This window comes from Pseudoliparis swirei, chromosome 20, assembly GCF_029220125.1.
Source record: "Pseudoliparis swirei isolate HS2019 ecotype Mariana Trench chromosome 20, NWPU_hadal_v1, whole genome shotgun sequence".
NCBI lineage: Eukaryota > Metazoa > Chordata > Actinopteri > Perciformes > Liparidae > Pseudoliparis > Pseudoliparis swirei.
Genome location: NC_079407.1, coordinates 20,239,433 through 20,252,773, shown reverse-complemented (window position 1 = coordinate 20,252,773; position 13,341 = coordinate 20,239,433). Strand labels below are relative to the sequence as shown.

General features: G+C 46.4%; 1 protein-coding gene across 3 annotated transcripts in view; it reads right to left on the bottom strand.

The window, feature by feature from the left end:
• schip1 (schwannomin interacting protein 1) overlaps nucleotides 1-13,341 on the bottom strand; it is a 221,671-nt gene that overhangs the window by 33,604 nt on the left and 174,726 nt on the right. For 2 of the 3 annotated variants that reach the window (XM_056440794.1, XM_056440795.1), the window contains exon 9: nucleotides 2,793-3,599. In XM_056440794.1, the coding sequence (XP_056296769.1) occupies nucleotides 2,793-3,599 (807 nt within the window). Of the gene's footprint in view, nucleotides 1-2,792; nucleotides 3,600-6,465; nucleotides 6,972-13,341 lie in introns of those variants that run through there. The other variant, XM_056440798.1, reaches the window with a different exon arrangement.

Here is a 13,341-nt window from a genome sequence, read left to right as displayed (position 1 = left end):
GCACCAATGTGGCTGGTTCATTTGCACAAAAATAAAATAACATGCAGGATAAGCGAGGGTTCTTATGGCACCGATTAGCTAGTGCTTATCTACAAGTAAACGGCACTCTACTAGGTGTGTGTTTGACAAATGCAAAGGAATAGTTTGACATGTGGCTTGATTGTAAAAGTGACAGGACTGGCTCAGTAACAGCTGGACATATCCTGTTTACACTTTGGCTTTTGGTTGGATGAAACAAAAATGATATAAAGTGCCAATTATAGAACTTTAGCGGTGCTGATGGGGGGATTTGTTCACCTTTGGACAGAGCCAGGCTCTTTATTCTACGCTCAGGTGACCCACTGCTGTCTATAGCTTTATAATACCACACATGGCGATCTTTTTATCTCACTCTTGGCAAGTGAATAAGTGCATTTAACAAAATGTTATTGAACTTTTCCTTTGAATGAAGCTAAATTACCTTTTCAAAGACCTTCAAACTCTCCTGAACTATGATTCAACCCTGTCTTTGACCGGGGTTGTTGCCATGGGACTGTGGAGCGGACCACCAATGTGCAGGAAGAGGTCTTAATGCTGGTGACTACATGCTAATGACTGTGCATGAGTATATCCTATCTGGCTGGTTTAAAGCTCATTTTCACTGATCCATAGTTTAACATTTCCTGATATACAGTCAGTGTGTATGTGGTGTTGTGTAGCTACTGCATCCCACTGGAGACAAGCTAAACCATCTCCAGGCACCAAGCTACCACTAAAGAGTATTAGCTTTGAGTTCCACCGTGTCCCGTCTTTCTGAAAGCACAGATGCTTTTGAAGCTCCACTGAAGCATGAATATCTGTGTCCCTCTGGACCCCAGCCACATCCCAGACAGACAGACCCCTCCATACATGAACACACGCATCATCTCGCTAGTGGGTCCCGCCTGAGAGGATGTCTAAATATTTGAAAACATTTTAAAAGCACCAGCAACTCTTTTCCTCCAGGGTGTCTATAATATCCGTGACATTTCAGAGGAAAGAAACTCAGATGCCCCCTGACATAGAAAGACACACAAGCTTACTTATAGGAATGTCTCAGTACTTAAATGATCTACTTTTGGGTTCTTGCGAGCAGGTTAGCAGAGAGTCAATACTAGCATTGTCCTCTCATACCACATGTGGAAGCTCAGAGATAGCTCTAAATAATGCAAAATGTCAAATCAAACATCAGATATTCAGGGATGGAGTGTATTGACATGATTCATATGATTAGGAATTCCTCTGTAAAAGTAGCAACAGCCTACATTTGTTTTTAAAAGTGGGATTGCCTCCAGTCTTTTCCAGTATATCTCTTCTGGTTCCAGTTTAGGAGGGATTACATGTCTCATTTCTTATCTTTTCAGGCCATCAAAATGTGAGGCCTGGTTCGTCTCAGGATTGTTTTTTACTTGAAATCGGAAAGACGGTTGTAGCTGTGGCACTATATCAGCATCAGCCACACCAGGACTTGTGTGTGTGTGTGTGTGTGTGTGTGAGAGACACCACATGTGGTAAAGAGCATGTCAGTGAATGTGTGTGTTTGTGTGTTTGTGTGTGTGTGCAGAGGATAGTGGCTGCATGTGGAGACAGAGGCTCTCTTTCAAAAAAATCTCTTCCACCCATCAATTATATCACAGCCCACTGCTGAGAGAGGCAGAGAGAGAGGCAGAGAGAGAAGCAGAGAGAGAGGCAGAGAGAGAGAGAAAGAGAGAGAGAGAGAGAGAGAGAGCAGATTTCCCCCAGACTAAAGCGACCCAGGAGGAGACCTTTTCATTGAAGATGGACAGCAGGTAATGAACATTGACGCAACCACATTAGGCATGTGACCCCGAACTGCCTGGTCCCAAAGATACCATCTTCCTGTCCTTTCCTCCCTCTTTCCTTCCTCTCATCCCCCACTTCTCTCGCTGCATTCTTGACATGCCTTAGGAGACAGAGGGGGCCTCCAGGACAGACAAACAAAGACACACAACACACACACACAAAGGCCCTGGGTGCCGCCATTGTCCGTGTGCACTGAGGAAGAGGTCTTGGTGCTTGCATACCAAAAGGACCACCAATCCCGATTTCTCAAACACACATTTGCCCTCACTTCGCTTCAGGCAGCGACACAACAGCTACGTCTCTGCACTGCAACTGTGGCCGCTTGTAAACTGTCCCTCCCGACACGTTTGTTAAGCTACACCCGTTTGAACCCACTGACCAACAATAAACCATAAAACTCTTGCTGGGACTGCCATTTAAAACGTGATGTCATGAGATTGTAAGTGAATCATAACAGCCTTTAGGAGAGCTGCCGGTGTGCCACCAGAGGCCTGCAGCCGCTCTGCAGAGTGTCAATGCAACACTGACCTCCTCTGGTAGAAGTACCACATAGCCATAACAAAGGATTTAAAAATGATTAGACTTAACAGATACAAGACTGAAAGGTCAGCCACACATCTCTGCTGTAGTAATTATCTGTCCAAAGTCATGACGTAATAATAACTACTGCTTGTATTGTTGAATCTGTGCACACATGCAGCCCAGAGTTCCACGGTGGTCGGGTTAATAGCTGGACCACATCGCTTGGCGCTTAGCCGACTAATCCCTCCTCCTGACTCCAGCTAACCTGACCGCATGTGTCCCGGGGTCCAAACTTTCACAGTGAACAGTTGGATGACAGATGCCCACCACAGCATGGGGAGTCTCTGTGTGACACGGTAACCTTTGACACACACAAGCAGAGAAACCAACAGGAACACAAAGAAACAACAACATCCTTCGACACTCACCGAGGTGTAGTTGGTCTTGCCCATGTTGTGGTTCTGGTTGAGGTTGAGATTCTGGTTCTCCTGCTCTCTGCACTGCAGCCCAGCCAGGTGTCTCTCCAGGGCTGCCCAGTCCATGGTGGGGAGAGGCTCCTCCTCGACACCCTCCTCCTCTTTGTAGCCCCCCATCCGTCCCCCAGTCCCTCCACTGCTTCCACTGCCTCCTCCGGCTCCTCCGCCACCACCACCAGCACCAGCACCCCTGCTAGTGCTGCGACTCCCCCTGCCTCGAGTGGAGCTCCGGTGGCGTGGCTTGGGAGTCCCTGTGGCCCTCTGCGGTGCGCCGCGGGAACGGAGCTGATGGCTCCTGGGCAAAATCAGATTGCCGTTCTGTTTCAGTTCCTCTGGGACGGCTGCGGCGGAGGTAGCCGTGTCGCCGCCGGAGGCCGGAAGGGGTGGAACGGGCTTCACATCCTGGAATTCTTCAGCAAGGCTGCGACTGTTCACTGCCTTCGTATAGCCTTCGCCAAGGCCGTCCGCCCCCACGGGGGCTCCTCCACCTTCCTCTTGACCAGGAGGCTGTGGAGAGATGGAGTCTTCTCCATACTCACTCTCCCACTCCTCGATCACCTTCTTCTTATACTCTTGGTAGTCCTCGTCCTGCTCATAGTCCTCTAAGGTGGCCAGGTCTAGGGAGGGAGAGGATTTGTAGTCCTCCAAAGTGGCCAGGTCGAGACAAGGGGAGCACGGTGTGACCTTGTTGGAATTGGACTCTGAGCTGGAGCGACTGGAGGCGTCACTCCCCAGGTCCATGCCATCCTCCCGGTAATCCTGCAGCGACAAGAGGAACAGAGAAGAAGAGTGAAACGGAGGCAAGGCATGTGCAAACAACGAGAGTCTGAAATAGAGAAAGAATAGAGAGCGAAGGAGAAAGAGGAGAAGGACAATTAAAGGAGAATATCGGGAAGTGTGAAGCTTTAGATTGGTAATTTGGTGTTTTGAGACCAACTACAAAGCACTTCCTCTCTGCACACCATGTTGCAGTCACAGTCTCTCTGGAGCTTGTTGTCTAGTCATCTGCTATACATACAACTGTGCTGCTCCGAGCTTCTCAGTCTAACTCCACAATGGGAACTGATTATACATTCCTCTGGTGAATGTGTACAATGTGTGTGTGTGTGTGTGTGTGGGAAGTGTCAGAATGATATCCCACCACCCACTGCTACATCTGCAGCACCACAGGAACAAAACATGGGTATCTCACATTGTGAGGGCTGAGAGTATGCATCACTGACATGTCAATGCACACCATATGAGACACGGACAGAGGGGTCCAGAGTCGTTGTCTAACCTGTGTCGCTCCTGCAGAGCCCCAACGGCCAGCTCGCTGATTAGTTCATCGCTAATGAAAACGTCCATGTTGTTTACAACCCTCCACAAATCTCCACCCGGTCTGAGCCTTCTCTTGCAGAGTTACCAGTCTTTTCTCCACAGGAGCACATTATCATAATGTCTCACGCCACTTTTAAAAGTTAATGAAAAGCAAGAAGCAGCAACATTCCTCTCAGGGCAAAGAGAAATTAACCACATATTCCTACGTGATCCACATAATGAGTTGTTCTGGAAAATAAATTCATTATGAAGATTGCCAATTGCTGGTTTCGAAGACTTAAAGTACTTTTGCACCAGGCTCACCAATAAGAGCCTCGTTATAATGGGCTTTCTTAACCCTTGTGTTGCCTTCGGGTCATTTTGACCCGATTCAATATTTAACCCTCCTGTCGCCTTCGGGTCAATTTGACCCGATTCAATGTTTAATGTCGGTGTTCTTTCGGGAGTCAACAAACAAACATAAAGTACCTCACACTTAAACTTGGAAAACAATATTAATTCTAATAATTTTCTGGAGATTTTAATAGCTGGGGTCATATTGACCTCAAGGGTAAAATATGTTAGTAAATATAAAGGTAACAGGAGGGTTAAACATTGAATCGGGTCATATTGACCCGAAGGCGACAGGAGGGTGAAACATTGAATCGGGTCAAATTGACCCGAAGGCAACACAAGGGTTAAGTTACTGTATGGCTACTAAACCACACCTGGGCCGGCTGGTGACGTCAGCAACCAATGCAGACAATTTCTATATTGGGTAAAGCACTGAGCAAAAGACTCAGCAACTTGGAGACTAGATATACAAATTGCTGATGCGGTGCAGAGATCTATGAAGAGGAGCTGGCCCTTCTCCATAAAGGTCTAACATGGATACATACAGATTGTGCTCGCTGCACAAATGGGACCACAAAAGCCTTGGCAAGGTGTCGTTATATAGTTAAAACTATTTTAGATGCCATTTGAACAGCCTCGGTAGAATACTGAATATCCACCTCCAGGGTGTTCAGAGGAATGAATAACTCACCCATGAGTTAGACTGGTGCCGGGTGTTTTGCTCGTTGTCTCCCGGTCTACTTATAACATGCAGACTCCCATATTCTCTTCCTAGAGATCATTTCTTAAGAGCATCCAACATTACCAGCCTACTTATGGCCTATTTTATAGCAAACCGGCCCCACTCGCCATTACGCACATTTGTATAGTATAATGTTTAGGCTTTAAAAAAAACCAATTATGGATCATAGCCTACAGTAGACATCCTCAATGTGTCCGGGCTCACCACTCGCTCACCAGCCCCTGTCATGTTGGCTCTGTGACGCGTTCAGGGCGTTAAACCCCGGATTGAGGCACCGGGCGGAGTGTTCCTCTCCACGTATATAGGACGACCGCTGAATAGAAGCAGAGGAGTGGAGCAAAAACTCGCGTTTCAAATCCCGGTCACAGATGCTTTTTTTTGTTTTTCTTCTTCTTGAAGTGTGAATTCCGATTTGTGCGCCATCAAAACAGCGCGCGTTTCCCAGATATGATCGCGTCGATACAAGATGGTCACATGAGAACACACAACGTCGGTCGAATCATTTAAAGTGTGTGTGTGTGAGAGAGAGAGAGTCTAGAGAGAGAAAGAGAGAGAGAGAGCGCGGCGGTGAAGCTGATCCAGTGAGATTAACAGAAGCGCAGGCACAGTGTACGGGGCTGGATTTGGCCACGAAATACATGCAAATTGACAGCTGCACCGGTCCCCACCCCGCAGCCGGGCGGGTGTCTCGGGGGGCGTTTAATTTACGTCACAGACTACCCGAACAACTCAGCTCATCGCTCTCTCCGTGGCGGCATCATCGCATATACGCCCCACGCCCGACTCCCAAGTGGTGTACTTCTACACGCATGACAGCTGCACAATACACGCGATCCTGTATTTTAAAGGGTGGACGCTGACGACTGACAATAAACTATAATGCGCGTGCGTTCCCTCCGATGTGTCATGCGTAAGCTCCGCTCATATGATTTAATGTTCCCAAAAAAAAAAAAAAAAGTCCCAAGAGGAACGCGATACATCCCCACACACCCCGGCGATGACAGAAACGCCTATAACCCAGTGTCGCACGGACAATGACCCCCCCACTACAGCTGTGACCAGACTGACTGACCCCCCCCCTCCACACACACACACACACACACACACTCACCCCACTCTCGATACACTATTACCAGGCCAAAACGAAAGTCACCGGTTAAAAGCTACCCATGGCGAGCTCAAAGTAGCCGGGATGCAGCATCAGCGCCATTTAAACGAGCCGATACTCACTGTCATCATCTTTGCAGCTTCCCCGTCGCGTCTCAAGACATAGTAAAGTGTCAATCTCAGCTGTTAGACAACGGCGACGGTGCTGACTTGTTTCACAGCAGCTTTCTTTTTTTAAGGGCGGGTGCTGGTGGAGCTGGCTTCTGCGGAGAAATGACAGCGAGCCGGTGGATAATTCAGTACAGTCATCGCTCTGAGTGTGTAGCCTGTCCACAGAGGAGACAGCCGGAGTCTTGGGGTCCTGCCCGTCCTGATTGGATCAAAATAACATAGTCTTTTCTTTCCTCCCCTCCCCGGCACACTCCGAGATGCCCGAACAGTCCAGACTGCACGCGCGCGCTCTCGCTCCCACCACGTCCACTGGAGAAATAAATAGTCTCTGAGTAAAGTGCGTCCCCCTTCTGCTGTGGGCACGTTTCAGAGGGTTGCACAAAAGCAGGCGGTTTAATTCGATCACTCAATTATCACCGAAGAAACTCGAGTTAGAAGTGTGAGCGCAAAAGCAGCGTGCTGCTGCTGCTGCTCCCCGGCCGGCACCGGTTCTGTGTCTGGAGGTAGAACCCGTCCCTCTGTCGCAGCCTGCAGCTCTGAGGAGAAAGTGACGACATAACACAACTAAAGCCCAGCCTCGTGCACCCACTGACCTTGCACAGAGAGGGAGTGAGGTACATAGAGATCTAGTTTATTTATTTTCTTTGACATCTTTTTGTTGTTATAAGTGTTTTATTTCCCTTACATAATCTAAATAATGGCTCTGATTTTCTTCCGAGTTTGATGCACCTGTGTAATGCAATCCAATGCAACATCCAGCCATCGTGATGGTTGTAATGTTGGGTTTGGGTTAAGGTGGTGTCACTCATAGAACTGCAGGTGTTAAGCATAATCTAGATACGGTGGAATATAAAAAAATACCACTTTTCGTTGCACAATAAAAAATGTTGGGCAGCACAAAGGGCACCGACACATCAAATATCACATATTGCTTGGAGACTTTCATATAAGATTCACAGAGCTGCATGAATCCCCAACAGTGCAGAGGAGCTCACGATCTATACACCATTAAAGGTTAACATCAACACTATAGGCATCCTGCCTCTATCCAGCCGATACTTTGGTAATCAAGTTTGGCAGAATATCAAACCTCTCTAATTCAACCCAGTACAAGCACTACAAACTATCCACCATCAGTCACATTATTAACTTCATTCATAATCGATTAGCAGAAAATCCATCAGTAAATATATTGATGATATATATAGATATATTGATACACTAGACAGCAAATTTGTTTCTCATACATTGTACATGTTAATGTATTTTGTATTGCTCTCGCCGTAGTAGTACATATGAGTTAACACACCCACACACACGCACAAACACACACACACACACACACACACACACACACACACACACACACACACACACACACACACACACACACACACACACACACACACACACAGATGGCAGCGGCAGCGTCAGAACTGAAGAGGGGTTAACACCAACATGGCATGATATCTTCATGTTGCATTCTGTTTCCTCTTGCAGCAGCTGCTAATTTACATATTTTTAAATGGAGATCGAGTTAAATGTTAGTGACAAACAAATCTCATCCACAGTAGGAGCAAAACATACTCCAAAGCATTTGTATAACAAGTGGATCTGCGTCTCTCGAGTGGCAAGCCAAACATTTAGAAACACAGAAGCGCTGCGTTGTGCTTCAGTGACCTTGTTGGGGCTCTTCTCTCTGCCCTACGCCGCCCGGCTCAGCCTCAATTTGTTGTTGTTTTCTTCATATATTGTGTGTCGATTGTAGGAAAGCAGCACAGAGGACAAACCTGTGCATGTTATAACAGAGTCACATTTCAAAGAGCCCTGGCTGAGCCTCTCCCTACACGACCTCAGGGACAGCACTAGTGGGGATCTCCCCAAACAGAGAGCAGCAGGGGTCCAGCCTATTGCTACTCTACACCCCCCCCCCACCCCCCACTGCTTTCAACTCTCTTATCAGCCCTTCCACTACTCCCCTCTGCTTTTCCCCCACCAATTCCCCAAACATGAATCGGTCATATAGTGAAGTAAAAGTAAAGACGTGTACTGAAGACCTTCAAGAAAGATATGCTACATTTTAAAAACGGTAGTGTATCTTGGTCAGAATGGGAGGACGAAGTTCATATGCTCAGCTAATCATTCATTTGTCAACAGGAGGCCAATATTGTTTATGGCACTCTTACACACGCACACACACACACACACACATACACACACACACACACACACACACACACACACACACACACACACACACACACACACACACACACACACACACACACACACACACACACACACACACACACGCGCACACACTCACACTCTGTTAGAGATGGCATCCTTCCCCTGTGAAACAATAAAAGCAGCAACAAGCTCAAAGTCAGGAGCGCCATATGAAGACGTCCACGATACATTACATTGTTACCCCAAAGCTCTTCAACCCATGCCTTATTCACACCTGAAAGAAGAAGATGACTATATATGTGAAGATCCACATATCTGGGAAAGCTTCGCTCCATCCGTGTCCCTAACAGTCGTCCACAGCAGCTATCTGCCAGGAATCACTGAAGGCCCATTACTGACAGAGATAAATCTGGAGAAAAGAACGGTCCTCCGATAATACCAACAAGTCTGTGAACATCTTCCTCTGCTTATATGTGTTTTAAAAACAGGGAGCTCTTGACAGTTGGTGAGAAAGTGAAACTGTCTCTGACTTGTCAGGAACTCACCGACTCTAACGGAGAGACACCCAAAGTGACCTTGGAGGATTCTACCTCTCCGCCTCTCTTTTCAGGGACACGGAGGGAAGAGTTCACCTTCAAATGAGACCGGGGCCGAACCAGACGACAGAAAATGAGGCGTTTGAAACATGACTACGGTACAGGACCAGACCTGCAGATGGGAAATGTCTGGCCTGGTTAGGAGAGGCCAGACGGTGGACTCAATACTCAGGTCTCTCACCAAGTCATGTCTTCTTCGGATAAAAAAAGACCCAATCCTGGCTGTCATGAAATAAGTCTTTATACTTCACACATACCTTTGAGACGTATCCCCTAAAAAGACTTGAGTCCCTATACTATTTATTACATAAAGCCAGGTAGAGTCCTATGTACTAGGCTCCAAGAAAGTGATGCCTACATGTAAGGGGAAATAAAAAACTGTTAACATTTACCAACCTGTTCCTGTCTGGGAAACACAGGGGTTTTTATCTTGTTCAATCCTGTCTGTAAAAGATTTATATAACAGACGACAAAACCTGGCTAAGTTTTCCTGACAACGTTGTATTCTCTCATCTTCTACAGTATTTTAGGGCTTCACTTGTTCTATACGCCAGAGTCTCTGTCTTTCCTTAAGATTTACAACCTTTGTACGAATAAAAGAAACTTCAAGATAAAAAAAATGTAATATAGCCGTGAAACAGTCTTGCAGCATTGACCACAATGACCTAATACACCCAGAGATATTGTCGTAAAAGGACATAAAATCACAGTATATGTCTCTTGTAACATTTTGCCAACCCTACGTTGACATAAACCATTTCCCCCCATTTGCTGCACCGAGCACACAAAGTGCCTCACAAAGCAGCGTGCGCCTCGAGACCGCAGCAGACTGTTTGACGATGAATAGTGATGTCAGACGGCCACAACAGAGACCGGCTCCTTAACTGCCCGACTGACCTGTCATTCTAAATAGAAACGGTGGCCAAACCATTCAGACCGCCCATCCATCTCCTTCCAAAACAAAATGACGATTTACTCCATCCAAATTAGAGTGAAGAGGAGCGAAAGAAAGGGGAGTGTATGTATTCTAATTTCTGGGTGCTCAAGGCAACTAGTATGCAAACACCAGCACATGTGTCTATAATTGGGCGTCTGATATGCACTCATGTGCTATGATGCATGCATCACCATGCACCTTTGTATTATGATTTTGTGATTGTTTTTCACACAATCCGTCGAACCCAAGCACGTGTATTGGATTGCATTACTAATACCGGGCTGTGATATATATATATATATATATATATATATATATATTGATCTTTCCTTCCATACCGTATATCAGCCAACAATTTCTCTTGCTAACGAAGTGTGAAATGAATTGTGAGAGCAACATCTTGTCCAAAAAGCTTTCCCGGCTATTAGTTTCATTTAAATGGGACGCACGTCTGCGGTATTGTGTCTGACGTGTACAGCTCGGTGCCCGATGAGGACGGACTCAGACTTACCACATGGACTTCATCTCGCTTGGTTCATAGAGGCGAAATACCTTGAAGACAGCTTTTCACACAGCCACGCATTCACCAAGAAGCTTCCAATCCAAACTAGCAATTACAGGACAGACCAGAATATGTACATGTGGCCATAACCATAAAGAAAGTGAGAGCGGGAAACAAACAGCGATAAATATGATGAAGGAGGAGGAGGAGGAAGAGAATTACGGTGATGAAGAAGTCGAGAAGGATTACAATGTTGCTAATGATAATGTTGACTGATTCACCACAGAAATCAAAGTGATGAAGGCCACCCTCATGCTGATGACAATTATAGTTTACAAGTCTACGTTTTACCAATCAGGGGATGATCACGATGACAAGCATTACTCATCAAAATCAATACACTGTGGCTGCATAAGAATACATATCGTGGAGAAAAAGTACAAGTATTTTCTCAATCAAATATCTTGCCGCTTCAAGAAAGCTGAATTCAGACTCAATGTTAGCCACGTTCTTAAAGATGTTATGAGCAGAGTGACAGCTGAGGAGATATTAATCGCCTGCAGGGGTGCCGGGCCGAGACCTGGTCCAGACCAATTTGCTCCTCGGCACACAAATGCCAATTAGAGGGGGAGAAGGGAAGGCTTGTAATCGGTTCAATTAGCCCCGGCTTAGGTTCAGGCCTTGGACCGTGTGATGTCACTGCTGTGTGTGAGTCTAGTGGCTGCTTCACTCCGAGCAGTTTGAAGCCGTCTGATGATTGAGGTTGTTGTTGCTTTATGACCAGACGGGTACAAGACAGTAACACGTGGAGACCATTTTCATAGATTACAAGGAGGCAGCTGAAGGTCTATATGACACTCATGGTGAGGTTTGTAACTGTGTTGTAGTAGTTTCAATCTTACCACGTTTCTCACAGACTGGCTGGATATTAGGACTTTTTTCTCTCTTTCTCTCACTCCTGAAGTTTCCCTACACCCTATTACTTCTACAACGCGGCAGAACACGTTGGTTAAAGAGTCAGATATAGAAATGAGACACGGAGAGTGTGTCAGGTCCCAATCCCAAGTCTCTCTCTCTCTCTCACTCTCTCTCTCTCTTTCTCTCTCTCTCTGTGCCTGCCTGGCACCCCTCCATGGCTGTTTCTGTGCCCTGTCGACAGTACAGCCAGGCAGAGATATGCATCTCTGGACCCACGCTCGGCTCCGCACCTCGCACTGAAAAAAAGTCCACACAATTTACTGCCCACACCAAATTGGATCACTTCTCTGGTGTTTCGAGCAGACCTCGCACCCGCTGCTTTCCACCCTCTCTCATAAACGACTAAACATCCAGTTGAGTTAAGGAGCAAATTAAACCAGGAAGGCCTGAATAAGACAGACACAGGAGTTGATGGTTGCTATGAACACTTTGAGTTTTGCAGCGAGCCCAAAGATTCCCCCTCTAAAGTTGTTACCAGCCCAGCTGATGACCTACTGGGTGCACCGTCTGACCTCAGTGTCGTCTGTCAGCTCTCCAGAGTGTTGCTGAGCTGAAGCACAATTTGACATCTGATCAGCAGTGATGTGACAACTCCATTTTCTCATGTTGGTTGTGTATGGATCATTAAAGTAATTGGAGGAAAAGACCTGTGTGTGTGTGCGCGCCTCTGTTTTCTGGTAATACACATGTGTGTGTGTGTGTGTGTGTGTGTGTGTGTGAACCCTGAGGGCTCCTGGCAGGTGGTGGCACACTGTTCAGATCAATTATTGATCCCTCCTGGACTGCCAGGTGTGAGCTACTACTGCATCATACTCAGACGTGGCCTCATAACTCATCATTGCAAAGATGGCAAGCGAGAGGGAGCCAGCAGCAATCTTGTTGCTGTGTGTCATGAGGTTGGGGAGCAGCCGAGTACACGGCAACCTCATCAACACAAAGATCGTTGTTGTCGGGTGATGCTGCAAAATCCTCGATTACAAACATGCAATGCTCATTCATCTTTAAAACACTTCCTTCTTGGTCAACTAAAACAAAAGATGGGATGCACATCTTTGTTGCTGGCATGAAAGACGTACCGGCCAAAAGCCCAACCACCACCCTGCCTTTAGTTTCTGGCTCACTGCAAAAAGGCCACACTACTTCCTGCACTGGCTGCTGGCATTGGAGTTCAATTTAATAAAATTCAGTTTATTTTGTATAGCCCAATATCACAAATTACGAATTTGCCTCAAAGGGCTTTACAATCTGTACACATACGACATCCCTGTTCCAGGACCTCACATCGGATCAGGAAAAACTCCCAATTATGACTTCAGTGTGAATGCAGATGTTGAATTAAATAATTAGAAAAAGAAAAAAAAGAAGCCTTCAGGAGAGCGAGAGAGGAGGATCCCTCTCCAGGATGGACAGAAGCAAGAGATGTCATGTGACCAGAAGGAACATTACAGAGTTACATAAACACATTGCAACCAACATTGCCGACAAAAATCTATCTGACGTGACTCAGGCATTTTATGATCAGGTAATGTATTCAAGTTTTAGTCACATTACATTTAGTCACCTTGAGTGAGTTCATGTTACGTTATTTCACTTACAGGAAATTTCCGCGGGTAACATTAGGTCTC